Genomic DNA, 21597 nt, shown 5'->3' on the forward strand with positions numbered 1-21597 from the left:
TATCACCGTTTCCTCTCGCAATTTTCGCTCGGCTTTGTCCGGTTTGGCATCTCATACAAATTTGTGACCGCGCGAACTGTTCGCACAGCAAATGCGTAAACTGCGCATGTGCTAGAAAAGCAAACAGGAATGCCTGTCTCGTGTACACATGTATGCACTGTATTCCTGTTCTCATTAAGCTGTCGCTTTACTTTTTACGACTTTTTCTCGCTGTTCGGCAACATACAGGAACTCCTCAGCCGCATTCAGACTGAAAACAGTCCTGTGTAAAACAAAACAAGTGGCTTTGTTGAGACAATGAAATACAATCCAGCAAGCCCAGTTGGAGTAGCCTAACAGATTTGACAGCATTTGAAGGTTGATCAGAAAAACACAGCACATCGCTGTGTAATACTCACAGACTGGTTTTCACAACTCTGGAAAGTTATCACGCTGCAGCGGCACACGTGTGTCCGCGGACCTCCGAAAAAACTATGAATGGAACCACGTGCACGTCCGCACGACCGCAGCTGTCCGCGAAGGCGGAAAGCATAAATTGGCCTTTTGTATGAACAGATAAAGATGAGGTGTGTGTAAATGTGTCCTTGCTTTCATTATTATTTATTATCAAGTCAAACTGAAATAAATTAGTAGCTACTACCCTGTACAGACGCTGTAACCCCCCCCCCCCCCCCCCCCCCCCCACACACACACACACACACAAATTATTTAGCCGTTTTCCTCAGTGTAGACTCTTGAATTAACCTACATGTGGACTGTACATCCTCTAGACTATTTGTTGTAATTCGTATATATGAATGGTGTTATGCCATTATCTTTCCGTTTGCTGATACATTCAACAATACATCTACCCTACCCGTTATTGCAGTTCAAATAATAGCCTTTAAGCTGTTTGCAAATAAGTAAATTATAATGTAAGAATGACTGTAAAGCCAGCCTGGTTAGTTTTGCTGTAAGGTGAGATAATTAATCACATTTTACAGTGATGTAAAGCAACTTTCTCCACATTATTTTACTGTAGTCCTTTGCCGCTGTCTGTGGTGCTGAATTTGGCTCTAACTGGCCTTTTTTACACACATTACACATCCATGCTGTCGGCTGAAATACTTTATCAAACCCATGTTCAGGATATAAAAGCAACACAGTACAGCATTGGAAAAAACACTCTGGGTTGACTAATGTGTAGGCCTGTGTTACAGTATGGGTTGTATCTTCTGGGATGGATGTCGATCCATTCATCTGAGGAGACTCCGTTGTGAGTGTGGGAGGAGGGGCGAGAGGGAATCCCAGGAAGGGGTTACAAATATCGCGTTGCTGCTGTCGCCCCGTCCAGTCTCTAGTTTGATAGGAAGTGAGGGTAGAATAGCAACGAATGAATGAATGACAGGAGTTCAAACTTTCTGTGTTATTGTCGAAGAGGGACGAGAGGGCAGGACGTGCTCTCCTCACTCCCGGTGATGTTTACGGGACCGGACAGGCTCCTCCGCGGCGAATCAGCGGCAATGTCAGCCCGACCGAGGAGCTGAAGGATGAAGCGCGTCTCAGAACAGCGCTGCTCAACTACCTCTCGCCCGGTTGTTTTCGCCTGCACTGAGCTGTGAACACGTTATTCTTTTGTAGCCGAACGTGGGGGACACGCTCACGTTTCTGCGGGAGATTGTTGTGACAGAACAGGAGAAGTTGGGTTCAGGATCGGGTCGGCTGCTCCTACGTGGATATTGTGATTACAGGGATTGTTCAGGCCTCTAGTCGCTCGGCTGGACAGCATCAAAGTGCACAAACCTCTGGCAAAATGTCAAGGATGCTCCGAGAGGGAGCGCACACCGCAGAGGCAGCAGCATGACTGTGAACACTCAGATACAGGACTCAGATCAGAAGTGGATCTGAGAGAACCATCTTGTTTTTTTTAAAGAGACATTTATATTCATCACACAGAATGGAGCCGAGTGACATTTGTGTATTTTCGTGGGCTTCCTCGACGTGACACGGGACTCCCTTTCCTCTCTGTGTGTGCGCCTCTTTGGCTCCGAGTGCGCCTGGACGCGGCTGCTGCTGTGCAGTTCGGGTGTGAACTGGATGCCGCAGCCCTGCTGGGTCAAAACACAGATTAGCGAAGGGTCAAGAGATTGTTTTAGTGAGGGGAAATCCCCGCCAGGAGCCCCACCGCTCTTCATTACGACATGGATGACTCGGGGATAATACGGCGCCGGAGGCTGCAGGTGAGCTGGTTTGGCCGTACAGCAGGCTGGTTTCCTTCCTCATGTTGGACATCATCATCCTGTGATGTGATCCTAGCTCTACTAAAAATCTTTCTCGTTGTTTACATTTCCAGGCCACACAGTAGTGTCCTCGGGCTAATTCATGCGTGTATTATGATAAGTTACTGTGATTTTCGGTTTGAATTCTATTGCTTCAGCATCACCACAGGAATTCTTATACAAAGCCCTCACTGTAGTAATATCATTATAATGTTTTAATACAGACTCTCCAGTTAATATTACCTTATTGTATGGCTTACTTCATTGTATCTATTAGCTCCAACACTGTAACTTAAAAATAATGGAACCAACTAACTATAGAATATAGAAATATTACACTTTGCTTTCATACTGTAGCCTATATACACAATCCTATATTGCACTGGGCTGCAGCTAATGATTATGATCATTATCGATTAATTTACAGACTATTTTCTCAAATAATTGATGAGTTCTTTGGTTTGTAAAACATCAGAAAATAGTGAAAAATTAACATCAAATTTTCCCAGAGCCCAAGGTGAGGTCATCTTTTCCAAACAACAGCCCAAAACCCAAAGATATTGAGATTTGGAAAAGTGGCAAAGCCCACATTGGAGAAACTGGAACCATCAAATGATGCTTGAAAATTGACTTAGCGATTAATTGATTATAAAGACTGGAGCCAATTCATTTTATGTCAGCTGACTAATCGATTGTTCGACTAATTGCAGGATTCGTGTAAGAGAATAGCTCAGTCTGTGATCTCATTATGAAGCTTTAAGCCCCCAACAAAAGGGCATTCTTACTGTATGCTTCCTCATGGGGTCTCACAGTGTGTCTCAGGTGGCTAACGTATTGCAAGAAAGTGACAATATTGTGCTTTAAGGTATTTTTAATAAATACATGTCCCATACATGTAATATTTAGACTCGTAGCCCTGCTGTGATATTCACCTCTCACCACTGTAAAGCTCCCTTTAGGATCATTAATGTGTTCATTTTGTAATGAGCTTATGTAGGCTATACAGTCTCTTTAACGAAACGTTGGTAATGAATTGTCACTCATGCATACTGATATGATGTGTTCAACTCACTGTGTTCATCCATTATGAAGCAGCCTGCTTAACCACGGGTCATACACCCCCCCTCCATCTTTGTGTGATTCAGTCAAGTGAACTGAGCAGAGATGAGCAGCCTGCAGGCCGGGCGGAGTGCAGCCTCCTGTGGGCTTGTGTGCATGCCAGTGTGTGTATGTGTGTGTGTATTTATTTCAATTGATTCATTCACTTTGTCTTTATTATTATGGTGGTTTATATTTGCTAAAAATTGCACATCTGAGCTGCTTACTGGCAAACTGACCCCTCTTACTGCAAGAAAAGGGAAAGAGAGAGAGAGGAGGATATAGAAAGGAATCAAGGGAGGATTAGTTGTGAGGTGTGCTGATGGTTTCATGTCTCATCATCCCCACCACTCAGCTCACTGCTCTGCTGCCATGATGTATGACAGGAGCTGCAAGGGAATTAATCATTATAGAGTCAGACTCACAAAGTCGCTGGCATTTTATAGATATAGACAGGCCAGCTGGATGATTTAGTGTATGCCTGTGTGTGTGTGTGTGTGTGTTGGAGTGAGAGTGTGTGTGTAGACTTATGGTTTAAGGGATGTGTGCATTTAGCTTATCTACATGGAGTTTTATGCCCATGTTTTATCACTATGTGTGTGCAAATGTGTATATAACATTGTGTGTTGACATGTGATTGGCTCTGCTTGTCCTATTCAACTGCCTTGTCACTCCCCTGGGTCTCATCATCCCAACCGTCACTCTCTCTCTCTCTTTCTCTGTCTCACACACACATGCACACACACACACACACACACACACACGCCCACACACACACACACACACACACACACACACAGTCTTTCTTTCAGCACCATATGGTGACACACCCCACTCCCCTGCAGTTGGGGTCAAGGGTCACACCCATGATGCATTGCTTCAAAATGACTAACATGAAATGAACATCTTTGTGCCTGCTGCGCTCGGTGACACTGCGGTTGGCTTGCAGACACACATATATGAACTATAATGAAAAGAACACACAGCAAATGTTAATAAATATAAATAAAATTAGAAATAATAAATTAATTAGATGTTCATGAAGTAGTATCAAATATACCAGCTATATAATTAAATTACTATTTTTGGAAGGAAATATAAACTAGAAATGTGCTGTCAGCTTCTCTGGTGCACTATAGACTGGAGCACGTCATAGTGTTGTATAGCTTATGAGTGTTGATACAAGATGTTTTTCCCTTTTACAACAACCCCACATTGTTAACTATCAACTGTTCGCAATTTAAGCCTGTATATTTACAATATTCACTATTTCTGAGAACCCATCGTGCCATTAAGTTTGTTTTTCACTTGGACAGTAGAAGCCTGCAAGCCAGGCTAACTAGCTCCCACCAAGTGGAGCCTCCTCTCTGGAAAGAAAGGACAGTGTGCAGGATTATTTGGTTTTCTTTCCAGTCAAGAGTTTTTGATCCTACACAGCTGTCACTAAGACCTCATGGTGTGTATGAACCTTTTTGAAATTTCGACATGAAACCTCCTCTGTGAGAGGGGAAGCTAGTTAGCCTAGTGTGCTAGCATCAGCACTGATTCCCACAAGCTGTTAGTTTTATTTCATCACCTGCTGAGTCAGTGGCAGCTCCTGCTCACTCAGAGCTGTGTTCGTTCCAGATTATACCAACCCAGTCTCATGGCAGTTCATGAAATAGTCACGAAATTCAATTTATAGATTTGTGTACACACATAAATTTTCAGATTTTTTAATGACACTCTGCACCACGTTTTTTTTTTTTTCTGTCAGTCGGGACTCGGGAGCACAGAAGCTCTATTGTTTTTTCTCATTTGTTACTCTTTTTTTTAAACTATAACCGCTACATTACTCAACACTTAATTATGATATTTTATCCTTGTTTTTATTTCTTTATTTTAATTTTTATCAGTCCGCATCAGTCTGGTGGGCGGACTGAAGGACCCGCTGCCCGGAAGTATTTTCCTCACTGTCACTGTGTTAAAGGACCAGTGTGTAGGATTTAGTGGCATCTAGCGGTTGCAGATTGCAATCAACTGAATATCCCTCCCCCTCCCCTTCCTCTTCCAAGCATGTAGGAGAATTTACGGTGGCCATGAAACTCACAAAAAATGCGAAAGGCCCAGTCTAGAGCCAGTGTTTGGTTTGTCCATTCTGGGCTACTGTAGAAACATGGTGGTACAACATGGCGGGCTCCATGGAAGAAGACCCACTCCCTATGTAAATAGAAAGGGCTCATTCTAAGGTAATGAAAACCCAACGGCTCTCATTTTCATGGGATTATACACTAATTAAAACATACTTATGAATATTATATTCCATTTCTGCCAAGTCCGTTCCACTAGATGCCATTAAATTCTACACACTGCATCTTTAAGGTTTTCTCTTAATGATATCTTCAACATTCTCAACACAAAAACATGAAAGTGTCCTTGATAACTCAACAATATGATAGGTTAATGTTAAGGCCATCAGTTTTTATTATTTCTCCTTCAATTCTGAGAAATCAATTTTTTTTGACAGTTTTTGATAGCAGAAGATTACTGAAGAGCATTTTGTTGTGGGCAGACTTGGTTTCCTACTCCTACAGTTTTGGGTTGTTAAGAAAAGGCGTTTTATAGCATATGATTGTAAAATGTGAAGATGCTCATTTAACTTTATATTCCCAATAATATGTGGCTGAGATTATTTACTATGAAATCATATTTCTTAAAACATAGTCTTCCTCAATTAATATTGAGCCACATCACCAATAAAGCACAGCAACGTTTAGGGAGTACAGGGATTATCATTCAATCCCTGTACTTGTCACTTTCACATATTTCAAAAAAACAAACAAACAAACAAAAAGCTTCATTTTATATGCTGGGCCTTCATAGTGCTTCAAAGCAGGCCTGGGATGGCTTGTGTCCATGAAATGAGAGAATTAAAACTTTGTCGTAGAGCTAAACCAAACAGATTGTTGGAAAGGTCTCGACCTGGAGAGTAACATATGTCAGTATGAAGAATCTACATGGCTCCTGCTTTGAAATACTGACCTTTGAACCTTGACCTTGGTGCATGTTTGAAGGCTTATAATTCAGCAACAAAAGGGGCTTCAGACATGGCGCCAACTGTGATAGAGAGCTCTTGACCTCAGATATCATGTGAGTATAGTCAACAAAAGGGAGGTTCTGTTATGCTTATGGCTTAAGAGACCTAGGCACCGATTTATAGATTGTGTACACATGGCGGAATACTTTCTGAGTTTTGGCTTTTTAGGTCTCAAATTACCACCACTGAAGTACGCAATCTATGTATTTTATTTTCACTTTATTTTATTTTATTTATTCACTTATTTTATAATTATTATAAAGTGGGTTTTATTTTCCATCTTATGTACACTTACATGTCTTTTTTCATGTGAAGCACTTGGTGCATGTAATTTCTTTTGTTGTAAAGCACTTTGAGCTGCATTTTTTGTATGAAATGTGCTATACAAATAAATTATTATTATTATTATTATTATTATTATTATTATCATTATTATAACAACTGCGGGTAAAATATGTTTAAAATTAATTTTCACCCATTTAACAATAAGATATTTAAAATCTGATTACACAAATGTGTTTACCATCCCCTTAAACTCCTCAGTGTACTATCAATTCAGTATTTAAGACTTCCAATTCTAGGAAAAACACTAATATATTTTAAAAACTACAATTCCTTAGAAATTCACAAATCAGCACCACAGTTGTAGTTCTTCTGGTTTGCAAAGTAGGGTTGTAAATATGGTCTTAAAAAGATATATCTACTGAATATATCAAATATCTAGTACAGCTGAACTAGTAACAAGTACACTGCATCTAGATGATATGTGTTAAGAAAAAGTAAAGATGTTGGTTTATTTCAGATTTTTTAGCCAAAACAGGAGTTGAATGCATCAAGTCTGTCTACAACACAATGCCCTTCTGTGAGCCACGTCATCCAACATTGTGTGTGTGTGTGTGTGTGTGTGTGTGTGTGTGTGTGTGTGTGTGTATGTGTGTGTGTGTGTGTGTTTGTATGTGTGTTTTCTATCTGTCAAACCCAGATCAGTTACTCAGTCAGTAATGTGGATGATGACTGGTCTGGTCACCATCTCTTGGCAGCATGACACCCTTTGATTGATCCCTGTTGTTCGTCTCCAGGCCGGCTCCAAACCATTTTTCTTTGCAGTGTGTCCATGAAATAATTGGACTGGCCAGCTCATCCTGACAGAGCATCACTGTGCTTTATAGGCATGCTGCTCAGCTAATGCCATTTCATTATTACAGGGGCACTTTTATTTCTTTAGTGCAGGCAAGATGACTTGAAGGACAGAACAGCGAAGGACCTTTTATGGTTTGTCATATGCCAGAGGAAAGATGTACCAGGAGACAGAATACCTTAGCCTTTTAAATCTCAGTTATGGTTTACAGCTTGCATTAAAATGTTTACCTCCTGGCTTTTTAGATGGCTTACTGAATGGACAGATAGATGGATGGAGCGATGGTTGCTAACTGACTTCATCTTGTTAAATGGCTGAAGAGAAGCATCCCAGACAAGTCATATTATCACCACTGGTTCACCTATGTTAAGATTTATGTTTCTTGTCAGGGAATTAAGAAGACAAAGGAGGCATCAGAAATATGCAGATACGGATTATGAAAACAACTAATTTTAACATGCCTTTCATCTCTGCACATTTTTGCCTAAGGTTGAATGAATTAACAAATGATTCATTGAGAACGACAGTGACTCAAAACATGAAGCAACCATAAAAACATGCCCCAGGAGTGTGCACAAAAACACACACAGTAAAGTACATGCATATAAATTGTATGAGTGCTACAGTTCAACCATAAACGAGGTTATTTGTTGTCAAAGTGAACATGCTTTGACAGAAATAGGCCATATGGAGGTTAGGTACTAAAAGGCCCAACATTCATCTGCAAGAGCTTCAAAGTAGGGCGGCAACTAACGATTGTTTTCATTATCAATTAATTTGTTGATTATTTTCTCAATGGATTAGTTATTTGGTCCATAAAATGTCAGAAACTGGTGAAAAATTTCAATCACGGTTGCCCAGAGCCCAAGATGATGTCTTCAAATATCTTCTTTTGTCCCGACCAACAGTCCACAACTGAAAGATATTCAGTTTACTGTCAAAAAGACCAAATAAGCCAGAGAATATTCACATTTGAGAAGATAGAATCAAAGAATTTTGACTTTTTTTTCTTACAAATGACTCAAAACAATTAATCAATTACCAAAGTAGTTGCCGATTGATTTAATAGTTGGCAACTAATCGATTAATCGACTAATGGTTGCAGGTCTACTTCAAATTATCTCAAGGCAAAATACTTGTACATAAACCACAGACATTACAAGACAATCATCTTCCAGTGAGAGCATATGAATATTCATTGAGGTTTGCACAGCCTCCTTTTCTTTGTCTCTGTTGCTCCATGTTTTTCACAAACACATAAACACATGCACTCCTGTCAGTCTGATAGCCTGGGACTGAAGAGGATCAGACGATCGTTTATGAGCTCGAACCTCAGCTCGCTCCCCCAGGGGATGCAGCTAAACCTGGATAAAAAAGAGCAGTCATTGCCGTTGGGAAAGGGAGCAAATAGAGTGTGGAATTGTATTGCTTTCTAATCTGTGATCGGTGGGCATGTCATGATTGTGACAGAACCTCCCATCTGTTGTCAGTCGCCCTTCACCACCACCAGACTTCATTAGGGGTACTTAGGGAGCATTTAGCTCTAAACCCAGCAACACATCAGCCACAGACGATGTTTTAAAAATCTATTTACATGCTGTGACGTTGGAGACACATTTGGCATTTTTGACACACTAATTATACCATGGGAGAATTAAGTCACAGAGAATTCAGGCTTCTGAATATGTCGTAGCTCGTATGGAGTAAAGATCATACGTCCTTAATGATATATTGTCTGCTTGTTCTTTACTGTGTCAGACAGGAATACTTGATTCACTCTGGAAATGCTGAGACTGTGAGTCACAAAAGCAGATTTAGAAGCAGACTGGTGTACCAGTCTCCTGGCACAATGACCACTGACAGAGTCTAGATTGGAATTGGGAATGAGTTGTCTCTTTTTGACCTTTTTGCAAATTAAAGTGGAATAAAAAGATGTGGAATTGAGGATCATGAGGGGAATTCAGGCAGATACTATGTGACAGCAATTACTAAGGAATATAGTATCTAAGTAAGGGTGACAGAGGATTACTTTAATGGAATTCTTACTGGGTTAATAAAGGTCATGTCACTCGAGGATTTGATAATTGAGCTACCGCAGCACAGCAGGGATATAATCTACAGTCCTGTAGATTCACTGCACAGTCTGGACTCAGTTATAATTCTGTATTTAGCTCCTACTTTTCTTGTTTACTCTGTGAAACCTTGAACCAGGGAGAGAAGTCATTTGAGGAAGGGAAGGTGGAAGCCTCATATTTATGGTGCCTATTTATTCTTCCAGGCAAAAGATGGCTGCACTTTGTTTAATGTGCCAACTGGTTCTTTTTATTGTCTAGACATGCCTGAACATTAAAGAGTCCCACAGAGAGACATCAGTCAGACAGTGAGCAGATGTTCTCAGGTCTGGAATCAGATACAAAGGAGGTATCATCTGTTCTGTTCCACTGATAGATTTAGTTTTTATTTTTGTACTTTTTGTGCAGAACAGTCCTTGTTATGACTGCAACTCCTGAAGCAGTTAGAAAGCAGTCCAACACATACTGAGAGCATGCCTAAAGGACACACACTTAATACATGATGTTATGTTATTGTTTACACTGCCCAGGGCCTGCTTTTAAAGAGGTCTGGTTTGTGTATTTTTTGAGGAATTTGGGACTTTTGGCAACCTTATGCAGTTAAAGAATTACACATGGTGTTTGCTAAGCCCCGGACCCTTTACTAAGTGTTACTTAAAGCTTTATGTTCTCATGCAGCATACATATTTACTACTCAAAAACTCTTCAGAATTTTTTAAACAATGTGTCCCCCTGCTTCACATTTCTGGCAATGACAACTGTTGTTAGCTCCATGAGTTGGTTGAAGACCTTATCTCCAGCTGACTTCAATGTTTCAAGCTGAACAAGAATCTATGTAAACGATGGCTACATGAATGGCATGAAAAAGTGCTGTTCTTTTATTGCCGTTGTCATAGTAAGATAAACATGCTGTTTAATAAATTTGTACATTTTTGCTCTTGTGTTTTTAGTTTGGAAAGGTGATGAAAAAGACACCACTCTCCAACACTCTTTAAATGCCAAGTATCACTACAGCCACGTGCACATTGTTTCAGCAACAAAGCTTGACAGGCCTGTCATGCCTAGTTATGATTGCTAAGCTTTGATTGGACATTCACTGTTTGGGGGGAGGGGTTTAGGGTGATTCCAATATTTTTAGATTCAGTATATTCAGTAAATTCTTTCAAAGCCAAGGATTCATTATTTCCCTCCCAGAATCTATTCCACGTAGTGTAGAGCAGGTTTTGAAATAGCGTTTAGACCTTAATGATGGTAAATTCTATTTTTAGAAAATATAATTGACCAGTTCAATACAAAACAATAGAAAAAAGCAAATAATAAAAAAAAGAGACTTTCATTTTCTTGTCTAGTCAGTTTTTTCTGAGGGGGGAGGGCGGTGCACTGGGGGAGCTTTATGACATCAGTATTTCTAAAATCCTGGCTACAGCCCTGATACTGCCCCCATGTACAGTTTAGTCCTCTTTATTAGGCTAAATTAAGCCTAATAAAATCATTAATGATGTTAAATCATTATATAATTTCTTGTGAAACAATGGGAGTGTGTATTAAATGTACATATGAAATGTAAACACAAGGTCCTATGTAGTTGTGTTTACACTGGACTGAAATGCTGCTGCGTAACAGCATTGAGTGTCAGGTCTAGTCAGGGTTTGTTTGTATAGTTAACCCCCCTCATCACTAAGAAGCCCTTCTCGATGCCTCTTGCTCTTGTAAGTCATCTTGTCCTCGGCTCTGACGGCTCAGGGTCAATTAGCCTGATCAATGAAGGACAAAGTGAAGAGGGATCAATAGCTTGAATATTCAGTCGTCCTTGTAAAGAGGGATTTGTCTCTGTTAGCATGTAAACCCTCAGGAAATGCAGGTGCAGTGGAATAGCTGTGTAGTCTGTGATTTGTTTTTTATCGGGTGAGTGTTTTATGTTGGGTATTGTGTTGCCTCTTCTACTCCGTTTTCTCCTCTGCGAGTAATTGTTGTCTGTGTCATAGACTTAACCTTGTGGAAGGCGACTGACGACATAAAATCACTCTGCTGTGTTGGAGGTTTGTCCTTGTAACACAGAGCTTTCAGGCAGCCACAGTATGATTCACTTATTGTGTTGTAGAGGAGATCAGTAGCAGCAGGTCCACAGACACACATGCTCACTCACACAAACACACACACACACACACACAGAAAATCTTTATCTGAAGGTTAACCTAATAATTGCATTGACTGTGGTTACCAGGCGGTCGATGTGATGCTAACAGCACCTTAACAACGTTACTCTGCATGTGACAGGAGAAGGTGTGAAGCGGCTAATGCATTAATTACATCTGCTACTATATACTGTGTAATGGCTCAGAAGACACACACGCACACACAGAGCTGAAAGCCAGAATACTCAAGGCTCAAGGATGTGGCTCCAGGCACGATCTCTCACTCCCCCACCCCTCTCTCTCTCACCCTCTACTCCACCCTTGTTTACACCCTGTGTCCCCTCCCTCTCTCTCTATCTCAGAGTGCAGGGTTTTGTAAGGAGCCAGGCTGTGCTGGCATGAGATCTGGCACTGCTCACACTGTTTTCATTTGGTGCAGTGAGTGTCTGCTGCTGTTTCAGCCCAATGTTCCCTGTCCATCTGGACTCAGGAGATGGGAGGATGGATGGATGGAGAAAAAGAGAGAGAGATGTGCCTTGCTGATCAAAGCAGAGGCAGAAATGAACAGACCCACTGGTTTGAAGACAAACATAGACGCAAATACATAATGTACTTGCGAATGCCACAGAAAAAGCGTCTTTTGGGAAATATCAGAAATGCTCCTTTTTGCTTCAGGGGCTAGAAGGGCGTATCAATGGCTTGTTTGATTGACATTAGCTGGCAGGCTGCCAGAGTGCTGACAATACACTGTGGATAACCACTGACAAAGTAAACAAACTTGTGCTGTAGCATGGGCAGACGGTGTGTTGTTAGCAGTGGTATTGAAGAGTAAGAACCACACCAACATCTAACCAGAGTGAAGTGACATTTTTAGGTACATTTCTAGGCTGTTTAAAGAGCTGCAGCTGAGCAGCTAATTGGCTAACTAGCCTGCTAACTGATGTTAGCGGTGCACTTACCCCTGGTGAATGTTTGTTTGCCAGCTCATTTGGCAAGCTAAGGTGCAGGACGTGTGTTCATGTTTGTAAAGTTATATAAGGAGACTTTAGCAGGAAGGCAAATGTGGTTTGTTGTTCAGAATCTGTGGCTCTTGTGTTTGGTGGCAGGATGCAGTCAGGCTCAGTGTGACCGTCTGCTCTGCTTAGAATGCCATGTTATTACTTTATGCAAGATTTGACTTGCTGTATCAAAACAAGGTCTCCATCTACGTCGACTGATAACAAACAGTATTCAATTGAATGAATGTAAAACTAAGGGGTAAAGCAAAAGAAAAAAAACCTTCCTAAATAAAACATTGACTTCCTGTATGAACTGTGTATTTTTATCGATTACATAATTTATCAGCAGGCAGAAATAAATCAAATATTAAAACCAACACAGATTTATCAACAATCCCACTAATCCGCTAAGTAACCTGCTTCTTTCTCTCTACTTACCTGATATTGCATTGAGGGCTTTCTTTATTTTTTTTGTTGAAACTGGATCCCAGTTTCAACAGGAAAAACATTACATTTAAGAAGGAAGATGCCCTCAAAATGCTCATAGCAAGTTAAATAAAGGTCATGAAGAGTGGTTTACCACTACTACTGGTATAATGTCTTCTGTTATTCTGGAGGTGTTTTGTCAAGTTGTAAATAGCATGTTTTTCTTTATCTCTCATATTAGTATATATTAGATTTTTCTCTGTACCTGATCTCTCTTTATTTTCTTTTTCTTTGTGTTTCTTCCAGAAGGATTTGCCACTGCCTCGCAAGAATAGCAGGTGAGTGTTACCTTTCATCCCCCCCTCTGTTTTTTCTCTCCTCTCTGGGGAGAGACCTTGGGTCCCTCCGAGAAGAAAAACAATCACATGAAGAGTAGCTGCCATGTGTCTGGTCATTCATCAGCAAGGTCTCTCCTCCTGAGTTTTAATCAGACTGGCAGGCTTCCTCGGATGAGCATGATTTGCACGTTGTGTTTGAAAGCTCTGAGGATGCTTCAATGGTGCTTGTGGTGCGGAGTGTGGAGTGCAGTCCTTGTAGTGAAGGAGGAGGAGGAGGCTGGCTGGAGGGATGCTGGGAGTCTGTCGGAGTCTGATTAAGGCCAGCCGGGACTCTGGATGCTGTCCATGGTCCTGAAAGCCAGTCCGCCTTCTGCAGTTGCTCAGTTTCTAGCTCTTTATCTCCCCTGTTCTCCTCCTACTGCTCAGTTATTAATCTGTTTCTGTTCCACTCTCTTTTTCACCCTTCGGCCTTTCAGTTCCCCTCAAGCTATCCCTCTTTTCTAAATCCCCTCTCTTGCTTCTCTCTCTATCTCCGTCTTACACATTTGGGAGTTTGTCTGGTTATTAGTTTATTTATTAGTGTATTAGCAATCTGCCTTAGCCAAGTCACAAGCAACACAAAAGTAGAAAATAAACTACAGAACCAGACACATAGTGGTAAATATAAATACAGTAAAACACACACACACACACACATACATACACACACACACACACACACACACACACACACACATATACACAGTAAATTAGACAGCAAAATTAAAGGTAAAATTTGACATTTTTGGAAATACGCTTAATCGCATTGTGGTGGAGACTTAGATGAGAAGATCGATACCTTTCTCATGTCTGTATGCTAAATATGAAGCTACAGCCAGCAGCCAGTTAGCTTAGCTTAGCATAAAGACTGAAAACAGGGGGACACAGTTAGCCTGGTTCTGTCCAAACATGACAAAATCTGCCTACAATCACCTCTAAAGTTCACTAATTAACATGTTGTATCTCGTTTATTTTATTCGTACAAATACCAAAGTGCAAAAACATCAATTCGCTGTTTTATGGGGGAGGGAGGCCAACCAGCAGATATTCCAGGAAAGTACTGCTCAGAGAGGGAAATAGCCCAGCACGCAATATTAGTTTTCCTAGGATGGCGAAGTCCTGACCCGCCCTACTTTGGCTTACCCTGATATGCTTACCCTAACGCTATCCAATCTCACTCCTCATGCCTAAACCTAACCAACCCAACACACAAAGACAACGAGTACAAGCCAATTAGAGACAGAGTAGGGTGGGTCTTGACTTCGCCCTCCTAGGAAAAAAAAAATTGGCGCTCAGCACATAACCAGTCCTTATGCTAAGCTTAGCTAACTGGCTGCTGGCTGTAGCTTCATGTTTATGGTACAGACATGAGAGTGGTATCGATCTTCTCATCTAACTCTCGACAAGAAAGCAATTACGTAAATTTTACAGTCAAATTTTTCCTTTAACATAACAAAGTAAATCAAGCATTAAAGCAACAACACTGTGGATATATTTAAAAAAAACAAGAGTGAACAAAATGACAGTAAAGTAGTATTAAATCAGACAAATAGCACGTTAATAGGGCGTTTAAGATGCTTCATTATAATCTCTTTGCTCCATTGAGTAAGTGTCAATCTGTTTGTGTGTGTGTGGTCACAGCCCACTACCTCTGTCTCCACTGTCTTTTTTTGTCCCCATCTCCATCTCCCTGACCTATCCATCTTATACACTGCCCCCTCATCCTGAGTCATCATGGGTAATCAAACATGAAATGAGGCCGCAGACCAACTCTGTTTGTGTGCGGGCCGTGTTCTCCTATCCATCTCACTGTTGTCTTTTACTTTATTTCCCATTTTTATCATCATTCGCCTCCCTCTCTCTCTTTCTTTCTTTCTCTCCCTCTCGAGACATTTTGCATTTGGATTCAGTCTGTCTCTGTCTCCTTCGCATCACATCCCGTCTCCCTCTGTAGGACACTATGAGCCACCATTTATTATAGATGAGCTCAGTGGAGTTGGCCTCACATTCAATCTGCCTACTGCATCCATTCATGGGTAAACACAGCATACCCATTCAGTGTGTGTGTGTGTGTGTGTGTGTGTGTGTGTGTGTGCTTAGCATACAGCGTCATTGGCTTTTTTGGATCTTTGATTCCATTCAACATCTTTTCTACAGTTATGTAACAGTCCACATGACCTTGTCGTCTTTCTTCAGTCTCTGCTGAGATAAATTAACCTCCCTTTACCTCCTCTTCCTTCATTCACGATGTCCGTAGCCTGCAGTAAAAGCTTTTAACTCCCTGTCAGGTTCTCTCAGTGCACAGACACTGAGAGCACAGAAGAAAAAAGAGGAAAACACAAAACACAAGTACAAATAAGTCACAAAATTACACTCTGTACCATGGCATGTTAGCCTTGAGAAAATGACCCACAGTGTCCTGCCGCCTTTTGTTATTCCTCTATAAAAGACAGACCCACCCTACCTCCCTCCATCCCTCCCTCTCTGTTGCTCTCTCTCTCTCTCTCTCTCTCTCTCTCTCTCCCTCTCTCTCTCTCTCTCTCTCTGTCTCTCTCTCTCTGTGCTTTGGTTCTCTGCCACACTTGCCCAGACACACAGACACCAGCGCACATCCAAAGGTTGTGGGAGCTATGCGTTGCATTGCGATGACATTTTTCCAGAGACCTTCTGCTTTCTGACTGCTCTGCCTCACCGCTCAGCTGTTGTTGCTGCTGCTGTTGCTCAGAGCTACACCCAGATACCCGACGAGCAACATGTTCCGACGCACTAAAAGGTACAAGAGGCAGCGTGGTGATGATTCGGTCTGTGATGTGGGGTGTGGTAGGACATCCTTCTAATTCTTTTCCTTCATTTATTTGCTCTGCTGCTCAATCTTTTCTGTATGTGAGTCTACAGTGCCTGCAGTATACAATACAAACAGGCTGGCATTGACAGTGTGAGGGTGTGAGGTCACTGTTGGCACGTGTGCATGTGTGTCTAACTTGGTTTTAGATTTCTGCTGTGTTCTGCTGAGTGTGTATGTTGAGAGTCTTAGTCATTGCTTCTCAAAGGCTGATTTACAGAATACTGTGACCGTCATACTAAAGGTCTGGTAGGTTATGCAAGTCAGCTCCAGCAAAGGATGCAACATGAAAACTTGCAAAAGTTGTATGATGATGCATTTATAGTATGCTACTTAAAGGACCAGTGTGTAGGATTTAGGGGGATCTATTGGCAGAAATGGAATATAATATTCATAGTTATGTTTTCATTAGTTTATAATCACCTGAAACTAAGAATTGTTGTGTTTTCGTAACCTTAGAATGACCTCTTCATATCTACATAGGGAGCGGGTCCTCTTCCACAGAGCCCGCCATGTTGCACCGCCATGTTTCCACAGTATCTCAGAATGGACAACCAAACACTGACACTGACTAGAGAAGGCCTTTCAAATTTTTCGCAAGTTTTGTGGCCACCGTAGGTTGTCCTACATGCTTGGAAGGGGAGGGTGAGGGGGGTATTCAGTTGGTCACAATCTGCAACCTCATCACTAGATGCCACTAAATCCTACACACTGGTCCTTTAAGTGATATTCATCCAAATCATTATAGTGTTAAACCCTTTCATGTTTCTCGCAGCATGAATTGTAATAATTTTAGTGATCTCTTAATTTTTCCACTCCCATTGCATTTGTCCAATACTTTAATTTATGACCAAAAACTAATGACGCTAATAACACGCTGAACTAAGACGGTGAACATGGTAGACATTATACCTGCTAAATATCACCACGTTAAGATTGTGAGCATGTTACCTTTAGCATGCTAACATAAGCGCACTGTGGCTTAGTGCAGCCTGACAGCTGCTAGCATGGCTGTATCACTGTTGTGATAGTTTAAATTTGGGATTTGTATTGATTTGTAAAATAATACATGTGTATGTTCTAAGAGACAAATGATTTCACATTTTATGCAGATTCCACTTTTATTTCACATACTGTGGTATTTCTTGTTATGAAGGACAACCTTCATCTTATGGCATACACGATCTAGCTAACAGTTAACACATTTACAGGAACTATTGTCATACATTATATCGAACAACAACATGTAAATATATACAGAAATAAACAACTGAACAACACAAGTTTAGTAAAACACTTGAGATTGAGATTCATAGTTTATTTACCACTATATCTTTGACCCTGGTTATGCTTTTGTTCACCCTGATGTGAATGTAATGTTAAATAATTGAAAAGGGGCATCAGTGACTCATCATAGTGACATAGTTTATAGTTACAGCCGACCTGCCAGTGGACTGATTCACTGTCTGAAGTGATCAATGAATGATTACACGAGCCAAATATGAGTCAGACAGATGTTTTACATCAGTCTGATTCACCAATACTGAGAAATGTTTTTCTGTTGAAGGATGAGGTGGGTTATTTGGAGTAAGTTTTTAACATGCTGAAGTTTTCTTGTGCAAGACATTGAATCTCTACGAGCTATAGCTGCATTTTACTGTGAACAACCGCCAGTGAACAGAGAATTTTCCTGTAGGGATCAATAAAATCACATGATCACAAATCATAAATCACGATATCACATTTCATAGATTAATAATATAAGCGCTATTTTCTTTTGTACTTAATTGATACTTTTAATCACTCTGATGTCAACACCCAGAAAATTTGAGCTGACATTAACGCACCGGGGGTTTTCTCCTTAGCGGCAGCACTAGTGGATGTCATGCTGAGTCTCTCAGAGTGACTTCATTCTCCCCTGCTGATCGGGAATTAAACCGGCTTCTATTACAGCAGAGACTCTCGCTATGGCACACCTGAGCCCAGACACACAGGCAGACAGATGGAAATAACACAGAAGTCTCACCCTGTTTAATGCCTGCTCAACCTCAAGAAGAATTGCTTTAAAAATCCTGAAATGTATATGAAATGAAGAGAGAATAATGTATAGAGAATAAGCTAAATGCCTAAAAATGTATACAGTAAATGTGTGTAGCTGCAAAGTACTGGAAAGTTTAGCTCAGCTACTACAAGACAACAAGCCAAGGAAGGAAAATTACAGCCTGGAAAGACAGAAGAACAGGGAAATGATTAGGATGAAAGTGAATAAGGTGGAAAAAGAGGGCGGTTGTGCAAGAGGTGAAAGAAGGAGAGGCTGAGATGGAGCGCAGGGCCCTGGGGTGATATCTGTGTCTGCTCTTCCATTAGGGACTAGCTCACTAAGGTTACGTGAGCATTCAAGACACGCATACTGGCTTTTACTGCCTCGCTCTCACTCTTTCTGTCTTTCTTTCTGTTTTTCTTCTTTGATCTATCTCTCTTTCACTTATTTTCTGTTTTCCCTCGTCCTTTCTTTCATGCACTCTTTCTGTAGTCTTCTGCATGTCACGGTCAAGTGAGATAAGATCTGGGCATTACATCACTTAATCATGAGGCTATGTACTTCAGCATAAGGGTTTAGCATAAGGGTAAATATGAAAATAGTCCTAACAGGGTTTACGTTAGGACTAAAGCTGCAAAGTATAGTCAATCGACAGAAATTTAATTGCCAACTATTTTTATAATTGATTAATCATTTTGAGTAATTTTTTAAGGAGAAATTTTACAATTCTCTGGTTGCAGCTTCTTAAATGTGAATATTTTCTGGTTTCTTTAGTCCTCAGTGATAGTAAACTGAATATCTTTGGGTTGTGGACTGTTGGTCGGGACAAAACAAGATGTGATAGGTTGCATCTTGGGCTTTGGGAAACAGTGATCATCATTTTTTAATCATTTTCTGACATTTTAAGGACCAATCCATTAATCCAAAAAAATCGACAGATTAATCAATAATGAAAATAATCTTTAGTTGCAGCTCTAGTTTGAACAAAATAACAGTCTGATCTTTCATTTTTCCTTGTAATACTTATAATGTTGAGACTAACTAGCTCAACATTGCAGTACAAGAATAATGCTGACTTTTTGACATGCAACTTCTCTCTCAGTATTTTAGCCCCTTCCAAGCGTGTAGAAGAACCTATGGTGGCTGTGAAACTCATGAAAAATGCGAAAGGCCCTCTCTAGAGCCAGCGTTTGGTTTGTCCATTCTGGGCTACTGTAGAAACATGGCGGTGCAACATGGCGGGCTACGTAGAAGAGGACCTGCTCCCTATGTAGATATAAAGGGCTCATTCTAAGGTAACCAAAACACAATGACTCTTATTTTCAGGTGATTATGCACTAATTAAAACATACTCGTGAATATTATATTCCATTTCTGCCAAGTCCGTTCTGCTAGATGCCACTAAATTCTACACACTGCACCTTTAATACGAGTCAGCTGGAAACATTAAAAAGTCAGCCAATGTCTGTTTTCTATCAACTCAGTTAGCTAGCTAGTGTAAAATAATTTGATGATTTATTTTTGTGAAGATTTGTTTTGTAGATGATCTTTTTTTGGTATTGGTTGTTGGGGTGTTTTATATGATTTGATTGATGTGGTCCTACTATTTTCAACGAACATTAAAGTACACACGTTTCTCTGTTGAAGCTGTCCCTGTTCTTTTACCTACCCACAACCCAAAATCAGATTTAATCAATGTAATAGTTAATGCTAACATGCACCAGCATTACACTGCTGGCAGCAGTGGGATTCGAACCCATCCCTCTGTAATTTCACCCAACAAAATTGTAAACTGTAAAAAATTGGAAATGTGCCATCCAAGAATGGAAAGCTTGGTTGGTTGGCTGGATGCTAAAGGAAAGTGGGTGACTAGAATATAGATGAAATAAGTGGAGAGAATAAATATTTTGTGTGTTTGTTAACTCAAGTGCTTCGGCGCGGGTCCTGTGAGGCAGTCAGCACACACACACACACACACACACAGACAATAATCACACCCAGTTTAATACCTGCACATACACACAACCACACAACTCTCACACACATACATCCTCTCAACACACACAATCATATCCTCGCCCTTTGCTCATAAACTCTCCTCTGTAACTAAATACACCATTCCACTTCACTTAACCAATTATGTGCAAACCAAAGGAGGTCACTGGGAGGCCAAGACACCTGAGTCAGACTGTAGAGTCTCTCCGTCTAAGTGCTGTAGCTTTCCCCAAGAGGAACCCAGAGTTCAATACACACCAGGTGCTACATCTCCCATTAGTTCCTGATTTCAGTAAAGGGCACTGTCTTTCCTCTCCTCTCAGAGTAATGGTACTCTTATTCTCTTTGATCCTCGTTCTCCTCCACTGTCTCAGGGATTCTCTAACAGGAGAACACTTTTAAGGACATGGGCTTCTTGACAGGGCTAAATTTACCTGTGCTTGATAGATATTGCTACTGTCAGCTGCTGTGTAACTCCCCAGACTGAATATTTAAGCGTATTACAGGTTTAAAAAGAAACAAACAAATGAGAAAATAGAGTGTTTCATCCCGCCTGAGAGGCTTTGAAGTTCTGTCAGGAATGTTTGGGACCCCAGACAGCTGAGGAAACTGAGGGAAAGAGGCACAAGGAAGGGTCAATGTGTCTGTTTGCCTTTTATCCTGGCCATTGTGTATTAAGCCAGGCGATGATTTTGACATTTAACACAATGCTCGGTGCAGTCGAGTGAAGATCTGATGGAGCTGAGTAAGGACAGTGTTGTGCCTCAGGCTCTCATCGTGACCATTTTAGCTTATGTCCTTGCCTTTTACTGCTGCTCATATGACCCAGTGGACAATATTATTAGATTTACTTAGAGACTTGGACTGGTCACTAAACAATATATACTGTCCATATACTGTACACACTCCACTCTATGTGCTGTTTTAAATTTAGCTTAAATATTATACCCCTGCTCTAGCGCTGAAATGATAAATTGCTCTTAATCATTGTTGATTAATTGTAAAAGTTGTTTTTTTAAGGAAAAATGCCAAACATTCTCTTGTCCCACCTTCTGAAATGTGAGGATTTGCTGCTTTTCTCTGTTTTATATAATTGTAAATTGACTGTTTGCTAAACACCTCCCACAGACAGTGATTGCCC

At 40.8% G+C, this 21597-nt stretch overlaps 1 protein-coding gene across 2 annotated transcripts in view; it reads left to right on the forward strand.

The window, feature by feature from the left end:
• Positions 1-1113: 1113 nt before the first annotated feature.
• The window catches only part of LOC122967122 (microtubule-associated serine/threonine-protein kinase 1-like), a 50699-nt gene continuing 30215 nt past the window's right edge, over positions 1114-21597 (forward strand). Inside the window, exons 1-2 of one of the 2 annotated variants that reach the window (XM_044331585.1) lie at positions 1114-2219; positions 13511-13539. In XM_044331585.1, coding sequence (XP_044187520.1) covers positions 2181-2219; positions 13511-13539 — 68 coding nt within the window. In that variant the 5' untranslated portion in view covers positions 1114-2180. Of the gene's footprint in view, positions 2220-13510; positions 13540-16227; positions 16352-21597 lie in introns of those variants that run through there. The other variant, XM_044331586.1, reaches the window with a different exon arrangement.

The sequence above is a fragment of the Thunnus albacares genome, chromosome 17, assembly GCF_914725855.1.
Source record: "Thunnus albacares chromosome 17, fThuAlb1.1, whole genome shotgun sequence".
Classification (NCBI taxonomy): domain Eukaryota; kingdom Metazoa; phylum Chordata; class Actinopteri; order Scombriformes; family Scombridae; genus Thunnus; species Thunnus albacares.